This window comes from Gossypium hirsutum, chromosome D01, assembly GCF_007990345.1.
Source record: "Gossypium hirsutum isolate 1008001.06 chromosome D01, Gossypium_hirsutum_v2.1, whole genome shotgun sequence".
In the NCBI taxonomy this organism is placed as follows: domain Eukaryota; kingdom Viridiplantae; phylum Streptophyta; class Magnoliopsida; order Malvales; family Malvaceae; genus Gossypium; species Gossypium hirsutum.
Genome location: NC_053437.1, coordinates 56205661 through 56227494, shown reverse-complemented (window position 1 = coordinate 56227494; position 21834 = coordinate 56205661). Strand labels below are relative to the sequence as shown.

General features: G+C 33.0%; 1 protein-coding gene across 1 annotated transcript; it reads left to right on the top strand.

Moving 5' to 3' along the window:
- The first annotated feature begins 15713 nt into the window (after positions 1-15713).
- Positions 15714-17908, top strand: LOC107922395 (heterodimeric geranylgeranyl pyrophosphate synthase small subunit, chloroplastic). The gene is made up of 2 exons (XM_016852414.2): positions 15714-16363; positions 17182-17908. Exons 1-2 carry the CDS (start codon positions 16010-16012, stop codon positions 17845-17847), a joined length of 1020 nt encoding a protein of 339 aa, XP_016707903.1. The 5' UTR covers positions 15714-16009; the 3' UTR covers positions 17848-17908.
- Positions 17909-21834: the final 3926 nt, after the last annotated feature.

Here is a 21834-nt window from a genome sequence, read left to right as displayed (position 1 = left end):
CGTCGTGCTCGTGCTGATTTCTCGATCTCTGGGTCGTATTCGAGATCTCCGGATGAAGATCTAGTCATAAAGACGATTTAAACAATTGTAAGTGTTGCTAGTCCCCGGCAACGGCGCCAAAACTGATGGTTGTCGATTCCACCAATATAATCCTACTCCTAATTTGTAAATTTAAGCAGTATAGAGAGTAGGGTCCATCCCTCAGAGACTAGGTTTACTGTAAATTGTTCCTCTCTTGACCAGATTTATGTCGAGGCAGTTGTCGTGCCTAAGAAGTTCGGGGGGATAAAATTTGAAACCTGAAATAAATAGAAAAAATGCGTAAAAAGTAAAAGCTGAAAACAAAATAATAAAAACAGCTAAATAAATCTGAAGAAAAATTAATTAAACTTAGCTCAGCTTCAGGCACGGGTTTTTCCTTCTTTGAACCGATCCTCGAAATTAGATAAACTCCTCTTTTCCAATAAGCTAGTTATAGCTACCAAGGATGCCTCAGACACCAACTTTTCCTTGTGTAAATTAGTTATGGAACGTCCAATAACTAACCCTTACCGATCGAACAACCTATGAAACGTTCGTGATTTAGAATTCTGATAGCTTTGCGTTCTAGAAGAGCCTAGCTCGAACCAATGCCCTCAACCGCATGAGATATTTAAATCCGGTTACTATTTCCCTTGACGGAACCAAACAGCAATCTCCACTTGGCACGCTAATGTGTTCACGGAAAACTGATTAGACAATCGATCCTTTTAGAATTCTAACTGTACGTCTAACCACGCTAACTCAAACGGCGTCTTTTTTGAATTAGTGTTGATTTGACTTTGTGAGTTGACCAAGTCATACTCTTAACCCGGAGAAATAATAAATACTAAAAATTAGGAGTTAAATTGCTCAGGTTCGTAACTTACGGGTCTTTAACGGGGTTAACTCCTACCTAAAGCTGAAAGGGGTTTAGTTGGCTAAAGTTTGAGGCATGTTGGAGTTGGGCATATTTGGAGAGGGTTGAATAAAAGAAATGAAAGTAGATGGAAGTGGGTGACGCAAGGTTTGGGTGCAGTGTTTCTAAAGCTGAAAATTAAATAATGAAAGAGAAAATAAGGAACTAATGCTGGCAAATAAAGAAGAAAGGAAAGATTATATTTCAGAAGATGAAATCTTGATGAAAAACTTAATGAAAAACACATGATGAAAGACTTGATGAATAAATGAACATAGTAACCCGCTATTTATACTAGTGGCTTTGCCAAATTAAGAGCCACTAGCCATAAAAAATTAAGGAAATAAAATATTCCATGATATAAAAATCCCTACATAATCTCCCACTAAGTCAAAATAAAATTTCAGCTAATTACATCTTGGAAAAATTCTGCTTTGGCCTGCCTTCTTTGCTCCTTTCTTTAATCTAGCACAAATTGTTTCTTTTTTCTTCTATTTAGCCCCAAATTGCACCCCTGTATAAAATTCAATATAAACATGGAAAAAATCAGTGGTGCATTCTCATAAATTGACCAATTAAATTACATAAAATATATATTTTTAGCATTTAATCATATACATATCTATATATATCTATATACATATTTTTTATTTCCATAAACATATATATACATACTTATATATATATATTTATATATTTTATAATTTTAAAATTCATGTATTTATATACATATTCATACACATATATCTTTTTATATTTTTATAATTTTATTCATTTTCTTTATTTACTTATTTATTTACGTTTTCATTATTATTTTAAAAGAATGTTTTACTTTTATTTGCTTATATACTTGTTATTTTGTATGTTATTGATTTGTCCTTTTTATTTATCTTATTTACGTTGCTGTTGCTCGTATTATTTTGACACCATTGTATTCATTATTGTTTTGTTATGCATATCAACAATGTAATTTGTTTTCGCATTCTTTTTATTACGACATCGTGTTTCATTGTACTCGATATATCAAAATTTGTTTTAAATAAATAGTATTTCGTGTTTAGATTCGAGAAGGTCGTACCCTAACTTACGGGGTTTCGATTTTCACAATAAATCTAAATACATGAATATTTTCAAACTCAAGTTTTAAATGATCTTTGGAATTAAGAATTCGATCCTTGGATCCTCGGGACTTACTGGTATTAGAACCAAAGAGGAGCAGGTATTTCTAAGTTTAAGAAAAATTCAATTTGTTTTCAATATTTTCGAGTTCTGGTTTAACTATCTTCATTAATGTATTATTATTTTGCTGAGAATTGATACAGTGTCCAGTTAGCCATGGGTTAGGCATGTTAAGGACATAGTATCCCTGTAGGAAACTTAATTAATTCAGAAATCTAGATAGTAGAATCCCCTGTAGGAAATAAGAAAACAAAAGATGTTTCCTTTCCTTAGAAGAACCAATTCTTCTACAAGCTTTGTTTCTAATCAATCCTAAGAATCTGACCAAACCTCAAACAACACTGTTAATGAACAAGAAGAACATTATGAAAATATTCCCCAAAGATTTGATAATTAGACTCTTCCAAGAGTTCCAACAAACCAAGTCTACAAGAAAACAACTTTTGAAAATTTAAATGCTTTTTGCAGTTATGTTATAAAAACAAAAAGAAAGAAATTTACCTATTCTAAAAGAATATGAAACAATCCAATTATTAGATAAAATCGTCATTAATAAACTCAAAGAACAAATATAAAAATATATCCATTTTGGATTAGTCCAGGTTGGGCTCAAACCTCTTAGTGTTGAAGCCACTAAAAATACCTCAATTTTAGTAGTCTTAAGAGACCAAAGACACATCATGTTTAATGACTCATTATTAGGAACTATAGAAACAAGCCTATGTACAAGCCCGATACATTTTAATTGTTATCCAAATTTTATGGTTTCTTTGACTAATAAAAATATTTTACAATCTTGACCCTCCAAATACATACCCATAACTACAAAATGCTTCCTGGTACGGAAGTATTAACTTTAGTGTATAGACTCCATTTCAAAGCTATGTACTCTGTTGTTAATACCAAGGCTTTACTCCAAAGCCCAAAAGGAGAAATCCTCTTAATAGAGACAGACACCACAAGATCTCATACCACAATCCCAAGAACAATACAACAACATGAGATAAATCTTCCTGATAAGTGGAAACTTGTAGGTGCTACAGATCCCGTGGCACCAACTCCCATACAAAACACTTCATTAAGTGAAATTTCTCAGCACCAAGATGGCAAAGTCGAATTAAAATTCAATAGGCTACAAAGAATGCCTCCAAGATACTCATTCGAAATAGGAAGTACCAGCACAGCTTTTAGGAGGTTAAATATAGAAGAAGAGTCAAATCCAGAAACACAAACAATAGATTTAGGATGGCCAGAGCCTCTGTCTCTTCTATCCCAACAACATTTAGGACCAATTTACAAGGAATAGATAATTCCTCAAATATAGCTCAACCTATCTATACTAGACAGGAAGAGAGTCCCCAAAATTCACCTAATATGTCACCAACATATTCATCAATGACCAATAATGTAAGACAATGAGAAAATTCAGAAATATTTATTTTAGAAAAAATGTTTGAGATAAATAAAGAATGGTGTAGAAAGCACTTCTATTCCAACAAAAATAAACAAAACAAGAGAAGATTACTTTAAAAATTATAATGATAAAAAATGAAGCATTCTACAAGAATATTATAGATTTATGGATATCCATAAAGTCCATATAAAATTCTTTGAATGGTTTGAAGAATATTATTTAGAATATGTTAATACAATAAAACATAATACTAGATGGCAGACTAATAAAGGAGAAGTTGAATCTCGACATCCCCCTTTAATGGAGGTTCAATATCTTCACAAGAAGACTGGAATAAAAGCAAACCCTTTAAGAATGAGAGCTCCTGATGCAGGAGAACAAATGTCATCAAAAGATATTAAAATGATAGTAGAACAAAACAATTATACAAATATTAATCTTCATACAATAGGAAAACAATTAGATCATATTGAGAATCTGGTAGAAAGTCAACCAATCAGGAAAGAACCAATAAAAGAGATAATCGAAAAAAGTTCCAAAGAACCAATATTCACACCTTATGAGATTCCAAAAACTTTCCAAAAATCCCAAAATGATTTCCTAACAGAAATCCAAAATAGACTTAATGCTTTGGGGAGCTACATGTCTAAATTAATTGCTCTTAATACCCCAATACAAGTTCGATATTAAGTAAATACATTACACCAATCCTCCCAATCTGACTCGGATCAATCAGATGAACAACAAATTAACAAGATGGCTTGGAAAGAACAAAAAAGATTATATTATCCAAAAATCACTGCACCTGATCTTAACATAGAAGAAAAACCTGTTTTCCAAAATAAATACAATGCTAATACAATCTATGAATGGAATATAGATGGAATGTCTGAATACAATATTCTTAGTTTATTACAACAAATGACAATGGTTTCAAATGTTTATAAAACCTAAAATCAAAATGGATTAATCAGTGATCATGCTATAGCTAATCTTTTAGTTTCTGGATTTACTGGTCAATTAAAAGGATGGTGGGATCATGCACTCACTAAAACCCAACAGGAAGAAATTTTAAAAGAAATAAAAAAAGATGACCAAGATAGAATTATTTTAGATGAACAAGAAAGAGAAATCCAAGATGCAGTAGCAACTTTAATTTTCTCAATCTCTAAACACTTTATTGGAGATCCTTCTCATCTTAAAGATAGAAATTCAGAGTTATTATCAAATTTAAAATGCAAAAAATTAACCGATTTTAAATGATATAAAGATGTCTTTATGACTAGAGTTATGCAAAGATCTGATAACCAACAACTGTTTTGGAAAGAAAAATTTCTAGCAGGGCTTCCCACTTTATTAGGAGAAAAATTTAGGAATCAAATAAGAGAAAATTACAAAGGTATTATTCCATATGAAAAGCTTACATATGGTAAACTAATTAGTTTCACCCAAAAAGAAGGATTAAAAATTTGTCAAGATAAAAAATTACAAAAACAACTTAAGAAAGAAAGATATCAGTGTAGAAAGGAATTAGGATCACTCTGCCACCAATTTGACATTAGAAATAAACCTTCTGCTTCAAAACCATGTTACCCTATAAAGCGAAAAAATAGGAAAAAGAATATTTCAGAATATTATAAAAAATCCAAATATAGAAAATACAAAAAATGAAAGAAACAACAAAAAATAGAAAATAAAATTGATAAAACAATAAAATGTTATAGGTGTGGAAAACCAGGACATTTTTCAAAATATTGTAAAATCAAAAGAAAAATCAATAAGTTAAATCTAGATGAAGAGATAGAACAAAAATTAAATGAAATCCTATTAGAAACAACTTCTTCTGAAATGATACATCTACTGAAACAGATGAATTACAAATAGATTAATTACATACAACATCTCAGTCTTCTAGTGATGAAAATTAACCTTCAATTAACATGTTAACCAAAGATCAAGAATTTATGATTGAAGTTATTGATAAAATTCAAGACCTAGAGCTTAAAAGAGAATACATTTTGAAATTAAAATCCTCATTAAAAGATAAACCAGAAAAAGAAAAAGAAATCATTTCTAGTCAATCACAAATGTATACTATACAAGACATAATATTTAATAAATATGAAAAAATAAAACCAAGACAAATTACAAATTCTGAATTACAGATAGAAATAAAACAAATTAAATCAGAACTTTCTCAGCTTAAAATAGAACAACAAGAAATGAAAGAACAAATGAGGACCTTAAAACACGAAACCTCAGAAAAAAGTTCATCAGAAACTGAACCTGAACCTGAAGAAAATACACAAGAATATATGATGGTTCTAACTGAAGTATCTATTCAAAGATATTTAATAAAAATAAATATTGCTATAAATAATGGATTTCAGTTAGAAACAATGACCCTTTTTGATACAGGAGCGGACCTAAACTGCATTAGAGAATGAATAATTCCAACAAAATATTATAATAAAACATCAGAATCTCTTAAAGCTACAAATGGTAAAAAACTAAAAATTACTTACAAAATTCCCAATGCAAAAATATCCAACAAAGGTATAAAATATCAAACATGTTTTTTAACGGTAAAAGATATTACCCAAGATGTCATATTAGGAACCCCATTCATATCCTTACTCAAACCTTATAAAGTAACAAATAATTCTATCTCCACCAAAGTTTTAAACACTAAGATAGAATTTCCTTTTGTAAAAAAACCGAAAATAAGAAATCTCAACCTGTTAAAATCTTTATCCATTCATAATGGGCAAATTAATAATTTAATTAATTATAAACAGAAGCAAATCTCTTTTCTAAAAGAAGAAATATGTTTTAAAAAATTAACGGAACAATTAAGAATAAGAGAAATACAAAAAAGAATAGATCAAATCAAAAAAGAAATAGAATCAATAATTTGTTCTGACATTCCTAATGCCTTTTGGAATAGAAAAAACATGAAGTAACATTACCATATGAAAACGATTTTGATGAAAGACAAATACCTATAAAAGCAAGACCCATACAAATGAACAAAGAAATGGAAGAATTTTGTAGACAAGAAATACAAGACCTTCTTAATAAAAATTTAATTAGGAAGAGCAGTTCCCCTTGGAGTTGTTTAGCATTCTATGTAATAAAAAATGAAGAACTTGAAAGAGGAACACCAAGATTAGTAATTAATTACAAACCTCTTAATCAAGCCTTAAAATGGATTAGATACCCAATACCAAATAAGAAAGATTTGTTACAAAAACTTTGTAATGCAAATATTTTCTCAAAATTTAACATGAAATCTGGATTTTGGCAAATCCAAATAAAAGAAGAAGAAAGATATAAAACAACATTTATCGTACCATTTGGACAATATGAATGGAATGTAATGCCTTTTGGGTTAAAAAATGCTCCATCTGAGTTTCAAAGAATAATGAATGATATTTTTTACAATATTCTCAATTCACAATAGTATACATTGATGATGTATTAGTATTTTCAGAAAATTTAGAAAAACACTTCAAACATATATCGATCTTTATAAAAGTCATAAGAAATAATGGTTTAGTAGTTTCTAAATCCAAAATAAGTTTGTTCCAAACCAAAGTAAGGTTTTTAGGTCATTATATTATCCAAGGAACCATTACCCCAATAGAACGATCTATAGAGTTTGCTAGCAAATTCCCAAACCAAATTCTTCATAAAGTCCAATTACAAAGATCCTTAGGAAGCCTCAATTATGTCATAGACTTTTATCCAGGTCTTAGCAAATTATGTAAACCGTTATATGATAGGCTCAAAAAGAATCCACAACCTTGGACAAATAACCATACCAATATTATCACCCAAATCAAAAAACAAATCACTAAGCTTCGTTGTTTATATTTAGCTGATCCAAATGCCCCCAAGATTGTTGAGACAGATGCTTCTGAAATAGGATATGGTGGGATCCTAAAACAAGTTAAAGGAGGTAAAGAGCAAATAGTCCAGTTTACTTCCAGATACTGGAATCCTACTCAGCAAAATTATAGTACTATTAAAAAAGAAATTTTATCAATTGTTTTGTGCATTACAAAATTCCAAAGTGATTTATTAAATCAAAAATTTCTTTTACGAATCGATTGCAAATCAGCAAAAAAAGTTTTGCAAAAAGATGTCCAAAACATTGCCTCAAAACAGATTTTTGCAAGATGACAGGCAATCTTAAGCATATTTGATTTTGATATTGAATACATTAAAGGAGAAACTAATTCTTTGCCTGATTTTCTCACCAGAAAATTTCTTCAAAAATGCCCCCTAAACTTCGAGACAAAGGAAAAGGAAAAATAGAAGAATCATCCAAAACCCAAATCACCTCAAAACCAATTAAGTCATGGTATGAAATTTGCCATGAAGAAGATGAGAAATCATCATCTTCGTCAAAATCCTCCAAAAATACAATAATTCAAGATGCATAAGATCTAAATGAGATTGGTTCTCCAATCAAAAAATGGATTGATTCCCTATCTCAATCTCCGAAAGTAGCATTGGCCTTTTCGCAAATGAAAGAGGAAACTCCTCTCAAACAAATTGCTGCTGAAGCAGCAAATGTTTCAAAAAATAAAGAGATTGTTTTACACAAACTAAAATCTCTCAAAAATGTTTTTCCAAAAGAGATAGCAGTGTCTTTACTGACTGCTACACAAAAATCTTCACAATATTTTCCAAACAAATATTTTGAAAAAATTCTTGTTATGGAGGAAGAATTTTCAGAAAAACCTCCACATATACTGGCAAAAGAACTTTTCAATGGATGGCATTTTAAACCATTGGATTCTCAAAAACCCCAACAGTGTTATGAAAATATACTGGTTCAAACTGGATCAGTATTGTTCAAACATTACACAGATCCAAAAGATCCAAATTTTATTACCCATTCAACATTCCAAATATTAAAAATTCTTCGACCAAGAGATTGGAGTGAAAACCCAAATTCTCCAACGAAATTCCCAGCCAAATTTACCACCGAAATAGACCATTACCCATATTTTACATATTGGGATTACCAAATGGCATGGTACAATGCTTTCTTAATGAACAACCAACACATGAGACATTCTTGGCTCATATATTTCAAATATGGCACCCAATTCAAATTCCTAAACTGGTTCCAAGAATGGTGGAATTGGTATGGACCATCATCCTTTGAGATACTACCAGAAAAAATTCAAAACTTATGGCCCAAATTCTTTGACAAATTTCATCCTGAACCAGACCAAAAACACATTTACAGGACAATCCATTTTTTCTCGAAACTATGCATTTCTTGGATTGTTTCATGGAATTATTCTTATGAGCAAGAACAACACACCGGAATTCCATTATTAGTTCGCAAATACAGGACTAAATGGTGGGACAAATTTAATGATGAAAAATATGATTCAAGATATTTGGATAATTTTTTCAATAAGAATCCAAAATTATGTAAATTCGCAGCCCCGGACCAAACCACAACAAAATTTCTTCAAGCAAAGTCGACAGCTAGTGTAATGTTAGCTCAAGCCAAGACTAAAAAAGAATACAAAAAACTCATGGCTGAAATGCTCAGGTCATTGGACTCCGAATCTGAAGATGAATCTTCAGCATCCTCAATCAAGACGGTGGATCTTGCAGATGATACCACTTCGGTGACCATCATCAGATCCAAGAAGAAATGATGCAAGAAAAGATTTGTGAACAGGAAAGATTCCCTGCAAAGAATGATGCATGAACAGGAAAGATTCTCTGCAAGAAAAGACGAGGTGAACAGGAAAGATTCCTTTGAAGAAATGATGTGTGAACAGGAAATATTCACTACAAGAAAAGACAAGAAAAAGAAAAGACAAGTGAACAGTTCTGTAATTTGTATTTTTGTAATCAGAGAATATATTCTCTAAAAAGTTTGAATTAAAATCTCAAATGTAATGATTTCCTGATTCAAATGATGTAAAGAGAATAGCACTCTATAAAAGGCTATCAGATTGAGAATGGAAGGTAGAACTCGATTTACCCATTTGAGTTGTTTCTCCAAATTTTCCAAAAAGTTTCTCAAAGTTTCTCAAAATTTTTAATTTGAAATATAAAAATTAAAAATTTTAAAATAAAAATAAAAAAAGTGAGGAGAGAAGGGTTTAGGGATTTTTACGGGCTTAGGGAAATAGGCAGGAGAAATGAGAAATTTATTTTAAATATATATATATTTATTATATTCGACCGACCCAGCCAAAAAAATTTTGCCCAGGGCCCGGCTCGTTTTCTAAACGGTCATTGTTTTTGCCCAAACCCATATTTCGGGACTATATTTTTACCCGAACCCTCCCATATTTCAGGCGGACCATCGAGCCGGGCAGCCATGATCACTTCTATTGAATATTATGTTTGTGAAATTTATAATTTCCATGTATAAGTAATGATCACATATTCGAAGATATCTGAAAAGTACCAAGTCCTGTTTGAACATAAGAAATTTGATGGATACAAATGACATTGTCATTAAGGGTTCCTAATTAGTTGTGATCCTGCATGTGTTGCGGACACACCGCATCTCTTTTGAGCTTCCCGCTATTTGGCTCTCACGAGCTTCCCAATAATTGGCTCTCATGAGCTTCCTGATTAATGGCTCTCTGGAGCTTCTCGATAATTGGCTCTTATGAGTTTCCCGATTAATGACTCTCTCGGGCTTTTCGTTTATGGCTTGTATGAGCTTCCCTTTACGTGGCTCGAAAGAGCTTCCCATTTACATACTCGTATGGGAATACCTGTATATGAATTGACGAATTACAGATTTGTACACCTTGTGTGTACTACTCGTGTATCCAATGATATTTTAAACGGTTCAACAGGAAAAGTCCTAACATAAGATGATATGAAATGTCTGTTATTTGATTTGTAAATTTTGATAATGCTTTATAACCCTATTTTGGCAACAGATTCGGGTTAAGGGTGTTACAACCAACACCTCTTAATGAAAACAAATTTTCAAAGTACCGTTTAATGACCTCCTTTATTGCGTTTTTTTTCAGAAATTAGTTGGCTGTGTTCATTCTCAAGTTCTTCGATCTTGTTAGCTCTTCTTCTATAGGAAGCAAATTTGTGGCAAAATTTTGTATTCCTATCTCCTTTTAACCAATTCAACCTAGCTCGTTGCTCTTAATATTTTTCTTCTTTATCTATTTCCAAATTCAAATTGATTTTAGCATCAATTAATTTAGCCAAGTTTTCATTCGTCATTTCCATTCCATCAAGGTCTTTAATTCGAGCTAGTAACTTTTTTGTAAATCCTCTTTATAACTTCCTGATTCCTATAGCCCATCTTTGCAACCCATTTCCTACCAATTTTAATTTCTTCATCACCCCTCCATTATACAAATCCCAAAGCCTTTTCACTTCTGTCTCACAAGAGGTTTCTATAGTCCACCATGCTTCAAATCTAAATCCTTCCCTTCTTTTGAGCATCCCTTCAATTTTGGTTTGTAAAAACAGAGCGCAATAGTTCGAGAATGAGTGAGACAAATGTCGCATTGTGAATTCAGGGAATAACTCTAACCATTTTTTGTTTGCAATCCCCTGTCAAGCCATTCTTTTATATTTGTCGCTGGGAGATTACCATGTTCCCATGTAAACCACCTTCCAGAGTAACCTACATCTTCAAGTTGACAATTATTAAGAACTGTCTGCAATTCTTCCATCCGACCTTCATCCCTTGGTAAACCTCCTTCCTTTCCGAAAGCATATAATATCTCATTAAAATCCCCACAAACCAGCCAATGCGAATCATGTTCTCTCCCTAACCTCCTCAGAATATCCCAAGCCTCACTTTTCCCACGAGCCTCTAGTGCACCATAGAAATCGGCCAATCTCCAATTTGCCATTACTTCACTATCATTTATATTGATGTCAATATGATGTTTGGAATAACTTCTTAAACTGATCGCTACTTCACTTTTCCAACCAAGACTTAACCCCCTCTTGTTCCCCTTATTGGAACATCAATACCACAATTAAACTCACATTGTCGTCGAACTCTTTCCATCCGAGAATTATCTAACTTTGTCTCTATAAAAAAAACAATTGAGGATTATAAATTTTTAGCATATGCTGAAGTCTTCTAACGCCCTATTGACTCCCCAATCCACAGACGTTCCAACTTAAGATTTTCATTGTGTCCGATCGGCTTACCTATTGGCAGTCACCGATATTTGATTATTATAACAGGTTCCTCTCTGTTCCCCTTGTCCACCCTCAGCTCTATTCAGAAACCTATCTAAGACATGACTTTCTAACCTAAATCTCTTCTTCCCTCTTCCGTTCTCTAATGGAATCTCTTTGATATCCTCAACCATATCCTCCTTCTCCCCATCGCTTTGCCATATTACCTCTTTTCCTTTTCCTTGCTGCTTATCTCATTTCAAGTTAAGTCCTAAAGTATGACTAATAAACCCCAATTCTTGTCGCAAACCAAAGCTATGAATTTCTTTTTTGTTATTTCGAACATCTTCCTTACTAGCCCATTCCCCAAAAGTTTGCCCTATATTATCTTCCCATAACCAAACGCTTGGAGTAATGCTCGCCCTCCTAGGTTGTGCCCTTAGTGAAACATCCCATCCATACTCCACTTCTTTCAACCCTAGGTTAATCCTTTTCTAACAAAATTTATCTTCATGCCCCAAACATCCACAAAGAACGCAAAATGAAGACAATTTTTCATAATGAAATCTCACAAATATCATATCTAAATAAGGAATCAAAATATTATTTTTCCTCTTGAATGGCTTTCTAATGTCTATTTGAACTCTAACACGCATAAAATTCCTAAAACCTTAATTAAGCTATTTTGTATTATGTTCCAAAATTTTGCCAATAAAATTTCCTAATAATTGCGCCACATGATCAGTAAAAAAACCCCTATGGAAGGTCATGAATTTGCACCCAATAATTAGAAAAAACTAATGAAACAAAACTCGAATCCTCACCGTTTTTTAGTTTATAAAGGATGAGAAGATGATTATTAAAAGTCCAAGATGTTCCACTTATCACCCGCTCTAAGTCAACCTCATAGAAAATCTGAACAGGTTCCGTTTTTCTCCAAGTTCAGAGATTTGAATTTCCCCCAACAGATGCAATAAATTAGCCATCGTGTTCTTCATAGCCAAAAAATTAACCACACTTTCTGTGAGAACATATCTGACTAAGCATAAATCATATAGTGGTTGTTGCGATCCTTCCTCTGTTGCAAATTGTAGCCCTTCATCTTCTTCCTCATCAAGACTCAGGTTTGCTAAATCATTGTCCACTAACGCCATCTCAACTCGCTAAAACCAGATTAATGCATATTGGATTGCAATCGAGGAATCTTGGATTCTTTACAGAAGCAATTTTGTGTAATCGCACTTGTACAAAAAAACTTTCTCAAAAGCGTAAACTTTACTATCAGCAAAGAAAAGAGCGATAAACACATATTGGAAAAACACAGTTGTAACCCTAGACTTTGCTAGACGAAAGAACGTGCCACTTATCAGGAAAACTAAGTAAAGACAAAGTTAAGCAATACAAAGAAAAATGTTATGAATTTTTTTCAAAAATAAATATTGCATATAATATATCTTTTATGTGTATTTAAAATATTTCACATATAAATATAATTATATTTGAAACAATTAATTGAAATATTTCACTTATAAAAAATATTTGAAATATCATACCCATAATGTAGATGAAAAACAATGATATTTTAAATATTTTACATATAAAAATAATATTTATATTTGAAATAATTATTTTATTTTATAATATTAGAAATCACCATACCCACAATACATGTGGAGAATATAAATATTTGACATATAAATATTATATATAAAGAAAAAAATATCAAAAAAATTAGTTGATGTTTATATTATATATAAAGGAGTTGTTAATTTCAAATATTTTTAACATAATGATATATGTAATATATATATTATTATATAATTACATATTTATTATTTGATTTTATGAATAAAAGAGTTATTAATTAAAAATATTTAAAAAGATGAATTAAAAAAATTGAAAATAATAAATTTATTAATTAAAAATAAAAAATAGCTTGAAACAACATAAAATAAAAATTACAAATGTATTTAGAAAATGAGAATTGAACAATCGGGAATTTTTGGAAGAGGCAACAAGAAGTTATCGAAAATTGTGTGTGTGTATGTTTCTAAAAATTGGGTTCAATGGACAAAACAAATCCCTTCATCACATGTTTCGATAAAATAGATTGGATCTATGTTAAATTGCTAAGGTACATGAATTAATCAAATAAATGAATTTCGTTCTGTTCTGATAAGCCAATTATGATTGGCCTTGAACAATTCATTGCATTAATATTTATCAAAGCTAATATCAATAAAACCATTTTACCATTGTAAAAGTAGGGTACTCCAAATTAGGGAGTCCAAGAGTTTTATAAAATGTTTTTGGTGGAAAAAATGTGAGTGAAAGATCTCACTGAATTGAATTGGGTCCATGGATCTAAGAAATAGTGAGAATTCTTAATCTCTCTCAATTCGAAAATCTAGTATTTGAATTGATGTCCTTTCATTGATTCCTTCTAAATTGCACTGATTTATCCTAAAGATTTCATTTCAATTGGAATCTGGTTATTCACCATGTACGCGGATCCCTGCTAAGCATCCGTAGCTAAATGGTTAAAGCACCCAACTCATAATTGGCGAATTCGTAGATTCAATTCCTATTGGATGCACGCTAATGGGACCTTGCAATAAGTCTATTGGAATTGCTCTATATCAATGGAATCTCATAATCTATACATAACGAATTGGTGTGTTATATCCATACAGGTATTAAGAATGAAATTATTATTTAATTATTTAACTAAAGAAGTTAAAAATATTAATTAAAAATTAAAAAAGCTTAAAATAACATGAAATAGAAATGTACTAATGTGAGTGGGAGATGAATTGAACCTGATACTAAAAAATAAAATAACTAACATTTAACTATCCAACCAAACAAACTAATTATATTAAAAAAAAAAGTAAAAAATTGCTACTTAAAGGAAAAACGTGTCTAGTTGGGCGCGCTTTCCTACCAGCTGTACAGAAAGCGCACCCAATTGGATACGCTTTCACACACTCTCTCCAAAAATGACTAATTTCCTTAAATTTTCAAAAAATCAATCTATTTGACCAATAAACATTTTTTGGCATATATAGCTAATTTAACCATCAATTCACTTAACTTACTAAATCAACAAAAGACGCTAACTTATCCAATAAAAAATTAAATCGATTATAATGGAATCCTATTTATGCCGATAATAAACCCCAAAAAATTATAGTATGGGTCAATAAGAGTGAGCAAATCTTGATTCGACTTAAAAATTTTGATTTTTTTTTTCAAAATTCGAGTTAAAAGAATCGAGTTATTCGAGTAAACTTGAATTATTTTTTTGAATTTCAATTTCGAATCGAGTTTAATTTTTGAATTATTTACTTTTCACCTTTTACCCTTAAATAAAAAAATCATTCAAAAAAATCTCTAAATCTAAATAATAATTTTTATTTATATCTCTGTCAAATTTTTTAATTTATATATGCTATTTATATTATTAAATTAAATTTCATATTTTATACTATTTATATTATTGAATTGTTTAATCATATTAAATCTTTATAAATTTATATTAAAATTGAATTATTAATGATGCCATAAAATATTCATGTTAAAATTTTATGTTGGTATCAATTTCACATTTTATCTTTAAGATAACTTTTAATAAAAAAATTACATTTTTTATATTTAATGTATTTTTTAATTTCAAAATATATAGTGACAACAATCAGAAGATAATTGAAACAACTAAACAAGCAAAGATGCTAACTCATATATAAAAAAATTAATAAATAAATCATGAGGAGATGTAATTTAATAACAAATTTGATGACGGTGAGTAACAGTGGTTACAAATATTTAAATTTATTTTTTTTGATTTAACTCGAACAAATATATTCGATTTGAATTCTATCTCACTCGACTTGATTCGATTCGAGAAAATTTTAAATCTAGTTAAAATGATAAAATAATATTTGTCAACTCGATTACTTCAAAAATTTTTTATTCGAATCAACCGAACTCTCACTCTTATAGGTCGAAGATAAAATTGACATGGACATGATCCATTTTCTGGCGAAAGGCCCTTAAAATTGTAACGTGAAGATTATACATATTCGAAGAATGTGACTATCCTTCCAACTTCTGTACTCATTGTGAGTGCCTATTATTTTTTTCTTTTTCTTTGATCATAAACACTATCCTTTTGAGTTGCACTAATAAATGGCTTTAATGGAGGAAATGGCTTCGTATGTCATAGTTGAGACTGACCTAACAAAATAAGTTTAGTTCATATAAAGGGAAAAATTCTACAATCAATTTGTACTGGGAAAAGGAAAAAGAGAGAGAGAGAAAGGATGGTTTTCTCAACGGTGTTAACATCAGTTCCAAATCTCTACCTTACCAGGAAACCCAAGAATATTCACATCCAAATTCGATGCCTATCGTCACCATCTGTATCAATTTCAAGTCAATCAAATTTGACCCAATTCGATTTAAAGGCTTACTGGGCTACCCTTTATGCAGAAATCACTCAAAAGCTTGAAGAAGCAATCCCAGTGAAATACCCAGATCAGATCTATGAAGCTATGAGGTACTCTGTTCTTGCAAAGGGTGCTAAGCGAGCCCCTCCTGTTATGTGTGTGGCTGCCTATGAAATCTTTGGGGATAATCGACTCGCTGCTTTTCCTACTGCTTGTGCTCTTGAAATGGTTGCCTCCTCTTTTCCCATTTATCCAATTTCCTCTCTATTCACATGATTTGATCTGATTCTTCTTTAGTAACCACGCTTAGGTATCTGCTTTAAGGAATATGGTATAAAACTTTGGTTGGATTACTTTATTCTAGTGTTAATTCTATAAATTTTTAAGAATCTTCCCTTTATGAAGCTCTAGTAGCTGCAGCATGTAATATCAAGTATTGGTTACTTTCTTCATAGAGTTTAATTTTTAGAGAATCAAAAACTAGAATTAATGTTGATTATGAGAAAAGGTAACCTTTTCCCGAATGGTTTTTGGATTGTTTTTGAATGATTATATCAATGTTCAAATTAACATAAAATCTCAAATGGAATGAGAATATAACCCTGGTGCAGTATGCTTTTGAATTTGTGGTTCACTGAATTCAATCTTGGTTATAATTGATAAACAAATGGATCAGGATTTTATCATATTTATAACCAGAATCACTGTTTGACATTGAAGTAGGAAGAGTCATCTTTTTTCTGAAGATTGCTGGGATTATATTTGCGCAATATCATTTGCCTAAACTGAGTAAGAAACTTAATTCAGAAATACAAGAAAGACAATTCATTGCTTTGTTAGAACACTCTTGAAGATTCACTGGCCATGGAAGTTTGTTTTAATATGTAGTATTCTTTGTTGCTAAATCAAAGCCCTGTAATCAAAGAGACGTCTGCAAGTTGTTCTATTTAAACTGAAGTTGTCTTTTATGTTGTCTGTATGTAGTTTAAATCGGTACCAGATGATCATAAGTGCAGGTTAGAACTGAACTTTTTTCATTTTTACAGGTTCATGCTGCTTCACTAATTCATGATGACCTTCCTTGCATGGATGATGCTCTAGAACGCAGAGGCCAACCTTCGAACCATAAGGTCTTTGGTGATGACATGGCAATCCTTGCTGGTGATGCACTCTTCCCTCTTGGCTTCCACCATATTGTCATGCATACGCCTCCTGAGCTTGTTCCTGAATCCCGGCTCTTGCGTGTGATTGCTGAGATAGCACGCACTGTGGGGTCTTCTGGCATGGCTGCTGGGCAGTTCCTAGACCTTAAAGGCGGCAACACTGTTGATTTTATCCAAGAGAAAAAATACGGTGCAATGGGTGAATGCTCTGCGGTGTGTGGGGGATTGTTGGCTGGTGCCAAAGATGACGAGATAGAAAGGTTGAGGAGGTACGGGAGAGCTGTGGGTGTATTGTATGAAGTGGTGAATGATGTTTTGCTGTCAAAATCGACAGAAAAAGAAGGAACCGAGGGGCAGGAAAAGAAAGGTAAAGGTTATGTGAGGTTGTATGGGATCGAGAAGTCGATGGAGATTATGGAAGAGCTTCGAAGCAAGGCTAAGAACGAATTGGATGGCTTTGAAAAGTATGGTGACTGTGTGGCGCCACTCTATAGCTTCATAGATTATGCTATTAATAGAGGTTTCAATGTTAGTGACTTGAGTCAATGATGTGCTTTTTTTTCATGTTGGTGAATTTACATTGACGATTGCTAGTTATTGACCCGGTTAACATCAGTGTGTTTCTTGAAAGTTTCTAAAATACATCATGTGCAGAGGTACAAGAATATCCATGTCAACTTCCTTTGTCTGAAATGGGCTGATGAATTTGCTTGTTGGCCTTGCTATTATCTGGAAGAGCCATTAACAGAGCTTAAAAACCTCTTATAAAAAGGAAAAGGAAACAAAAGCATAGGGATGACTTTCAGTATCAAATTGTTCTTTTGTAGGTTGCTCGTCCAAGCTCGAGGCTTGAACAAAAAATATTAAATTTAAAAAATGAGACAGATTTGAAGTAAAAATATTAAGTCTAAAAAATGAGACAGATTTAAAGTAAAAATATTAAGTCTAAAAAATAAGACAGATTTGAAGTATGGATAGGGATTGGACTCTACTCTAAGATTTGAAGTCATGTTTGTAATGTGTTATTTTATCCTTTTATTTTATAATGTGTTGTGTTTATTTGGAGGATATTTTATAAGGGTAATTATTTGATAAATTGTTGGTGGGGTTTTTTAGATTTTACAGGTTATAAAAAGTATCACATTTATTTATATAATTAATTTTTTATCTTATTTTTTACTACACCTTATAATACATTTGTCAAACTCTTAACTTGCTTGTGAATTTTTTTTCACTGGCGCTGTATTAAATGATTTTCTATTTTATAATCTTCTAAATTGTTTATGTTTAGAAATTTAAATGGAAATATATATAGAACAAATAATATAGATGAACTTAAAAAGGGCTTGGGTTGATTGCTTAAAAAGATTAAATTACCCTCAAATAATATAAACTTATTTTAATTACAGAAGAGTATTTTTATAATTTCCTAACCAAGTTGGTGAACCAGTTGAGGGTAACAACTCAATAAAACATTTAATAAATAGTAAGTATATAGATAGATACACAAATATATGAAAATTTAGAACACAGATATAAGTTATTGTTACACCAATAATAAATAAATTTTAATAAAAAAGTTATTGTTACACCAATAATAAAAAATTAACATGTCTAGGGGTTCTATTAATAACATATATATTATTAATAACCATGCATGGGTCTAGCTTGGCTCATGAACACCTCTAAGTATAGGTAAATGTACTGAGCATGTCCTATTTGTTATACATCAGTAATCACTGACCCGAGTCCTAGAAAGGATCTGTCTCGACCCGTGACTCGGATAGGTCTCACCAAAAGATTGAGTGCGAGGCAAACCACGAGAGGACATCAAAGCGAGCTCGCGGACCCAGAGGATCCAGCTCGCAAGGCAAGGCCGCAGATCTAGCTCGCAAGAACCCAGGGATGGCTATAGTCTCAGCTGATATACACCCAATGAGCTCACAGAAAGGACCGCGTGCTCCGCAGGTCACCCAAACACATGTTCAGCAAGTACGGAGCCCGCCCAAAATGTTAGTCCCAAGAACAGAAAGGACCGCATGCTCTGTAGACATGTACCTAGCATATCTGGAGTTCGCAGAGAATGTCAGCACTAGAGACAAGGAATGTCAGTACTAGAGGCAACGGAGTCAAGACAAAATAGTGAGGCCCTATCATGAGCTGTAATACCATCTGTAACAATATGTATAAATACCTGAACACTCATATCAATAACATACGAGAAAATATTACTCAACAAATGTTGCGGTGAGCGTGGATCGAACACGCGATCTTTAGATTTTTTCGAATATGATTAAGCTTTCTTTAGTTTTCGAAGCAAATGGCTTACTCGAGTGAAAATTTCCCCTTCAACTCTTCATCAGGATAGGCCAAAGCGTCAAGTTCTAGTGACCAGTATAATAAAACAAACTTATTTGCCGGGTGGTTCACTTATAGATCAGAAAATCTCAACAATATGGTCTATTGGGGAGCTTCTAACCCTTTGGACTTGAATACCTCTATAGATCAGGGGTTGCCACTCTATCTCATCCAAGAGGTACCCCCGTAGTAATTTCTAGCCCTTTAGGAGCAAATGAGGTTTATGATGGAACAGATGGCCGTTCAGGAGGCGCGGTTCGGGCAATAACAAGCTTTTCAACAGGAGCTGTGAAGAAATATGCATTTTGATAACTCTAATTTTTAGGATAATGTAAACACGTAGGATGAGGCCCTAAGCATGCAAATCAAAGAATAGAAAAATAAGATGGACGAGTTGTGTAGAGATGTACGGGTGTTACACTCTGAATCGCAGGACAGGGATTGACTATTTTGTTCCAATAGCCTATTTAGCTCTAAAATCGCAATGATGAACTTACCATGTGACTTCAAGGTCCCGAAAGATATGTTCGAGGGAAGAAAGGACCCTTGAGCTCTTCTGATGCAGTACAATAAGTACATAAATGTGCTGGGAGCATCAGATGCAGTGAAGTGCAAAGCCTTTTCCACAACACTCAAAGGGAATGCCAAAGATTGGTACCTATCCTTTCCATAAGATTCAGTTTAAAACTTCTTGCAATTGGGACAGATGTTCTTGGGTAGATTCAGAGCCCACAGAACGATTATGAATACGCCTATAGGACTCATGTCCATGAAACAAAGAGAGGGCGAGTCCCTTCAGGACTATGTGAAGAGGTTCCATGCGGTGACCCTAAACACCAAAAACTTGGAGAACCAATGGGCCATAGATGCCTTTATCATGGGAGTACAGAACGACTACGTACAATATTCCTTCACAGATAACAGACCGCAGAGTTTGGCTGACCTTTACGAGTGAACCCACAAGTTTACAAAAGCAGAGGAAATCAAAAGAGTATCGTGTGCCACCTTTCAGAGAGAAGACAGACAGTTTAGAAACAGAGAGGTACCCCGCAGCAGACAGGGCCCCCTAGCCAATCATTGCGAGTAAGAAATGACATGCCACAAAAGAGTCAGGCCCATGGTGACACACTCAGGGATCCCTTGAAGCCTTAGCAAAACCACACCAGAAGATATGTTCCTCGGGGAAGGTTTGAAGCTTACACCCCATTAAATGCTACTTGAACCTACATTCTCACTCAAGTAAAGAGCCTTGGGATCCTACCCAAGCCACCCCTGATGAGGAGCATTGGGAGAAGGATAAACTCGAGAGATCGGTGCGTTTTCCACGACGACATGGGGCACAAGACCGAGGATTGTTTCACGCTAAAAGATATATAGAAGAGGCGGTCTGAAACGACAAGCTTGCCGAGTTCGTAAATCAGAGTGGTTTGCAGCAGGGTCAGAGCTTCAGCAAAGATCCCAAGGGTAAGCAAAAAGTTAAGGGTACCATCTATGTGATCGTAGGTATAGACGAGGATTGGACAAGTTTCAATACAAACATGAGGGCATACATGCGAAGTGTAATTTCCGTTAGCACTCCTAAGAGGCCACGACAGCAAGAGAAGTGGAATATGGAATTTGGTAGTGATGACAAAGAACCTGTCCACAATGAATAAGGTAATGATCCGATGGTGGTATCGGTAACAGTTGCGAGTTTTGAGGTCAAAAGAATACTAGTAGACAGCGGGAGTACAATAGAAGTGTTGTATGAGGGCGCATATCAAAAGATGAGGCTAAAGAAACATACGTTGTTCAAGTCTAGTCCGTTGTACGGTTTCATGAATCACCTCGTTGAGGTGAGAGGCTCAATCACCTTACTAATCACCTTAGGGGATGACGAGCACACAACCATGTAATATTTTCGGTTCCACGTGGTAGACCACCCAATGGCATATGACGCCATCTTTGAAAAGCCAGTAATGAAGATTAAAAAGATGGTGGTCGCAACATTCTATATGAAAATCAAGTTTCCGACAAAGATTGGGGTTGGATTCTTGCGATCAGATCAGTGGACTACAAGGTAGGGTCATATGTTGTCTGTCAAGCAAGCAAGAAAGCCTGTGGCCGAAGGGCAAAATTCACAAAGACCTGAATTGACAAGTCAGGTTCTTGATTTAAATAGTTTGGAGGTGAGAGATG

What these genes read in the sequence shown, in the direction of transcription:
- LOC107922395 (XM_016852414.2), top strand. Translation starts at nt 16,010, where the DNA reads ATGGTTTTCTCAACGGTGTTAACATCAGTTCCAAATCTCTACCTTACC. An exon ending in CTGCTTGTGCTCTTGAAATG is followed by an intron (nt 16,364 to 17,181) that starts GTTGCCTCCTCT and finishes TCATTTTTACAG; the next exon opens with GTTCATGCTGCTTCACTAAT.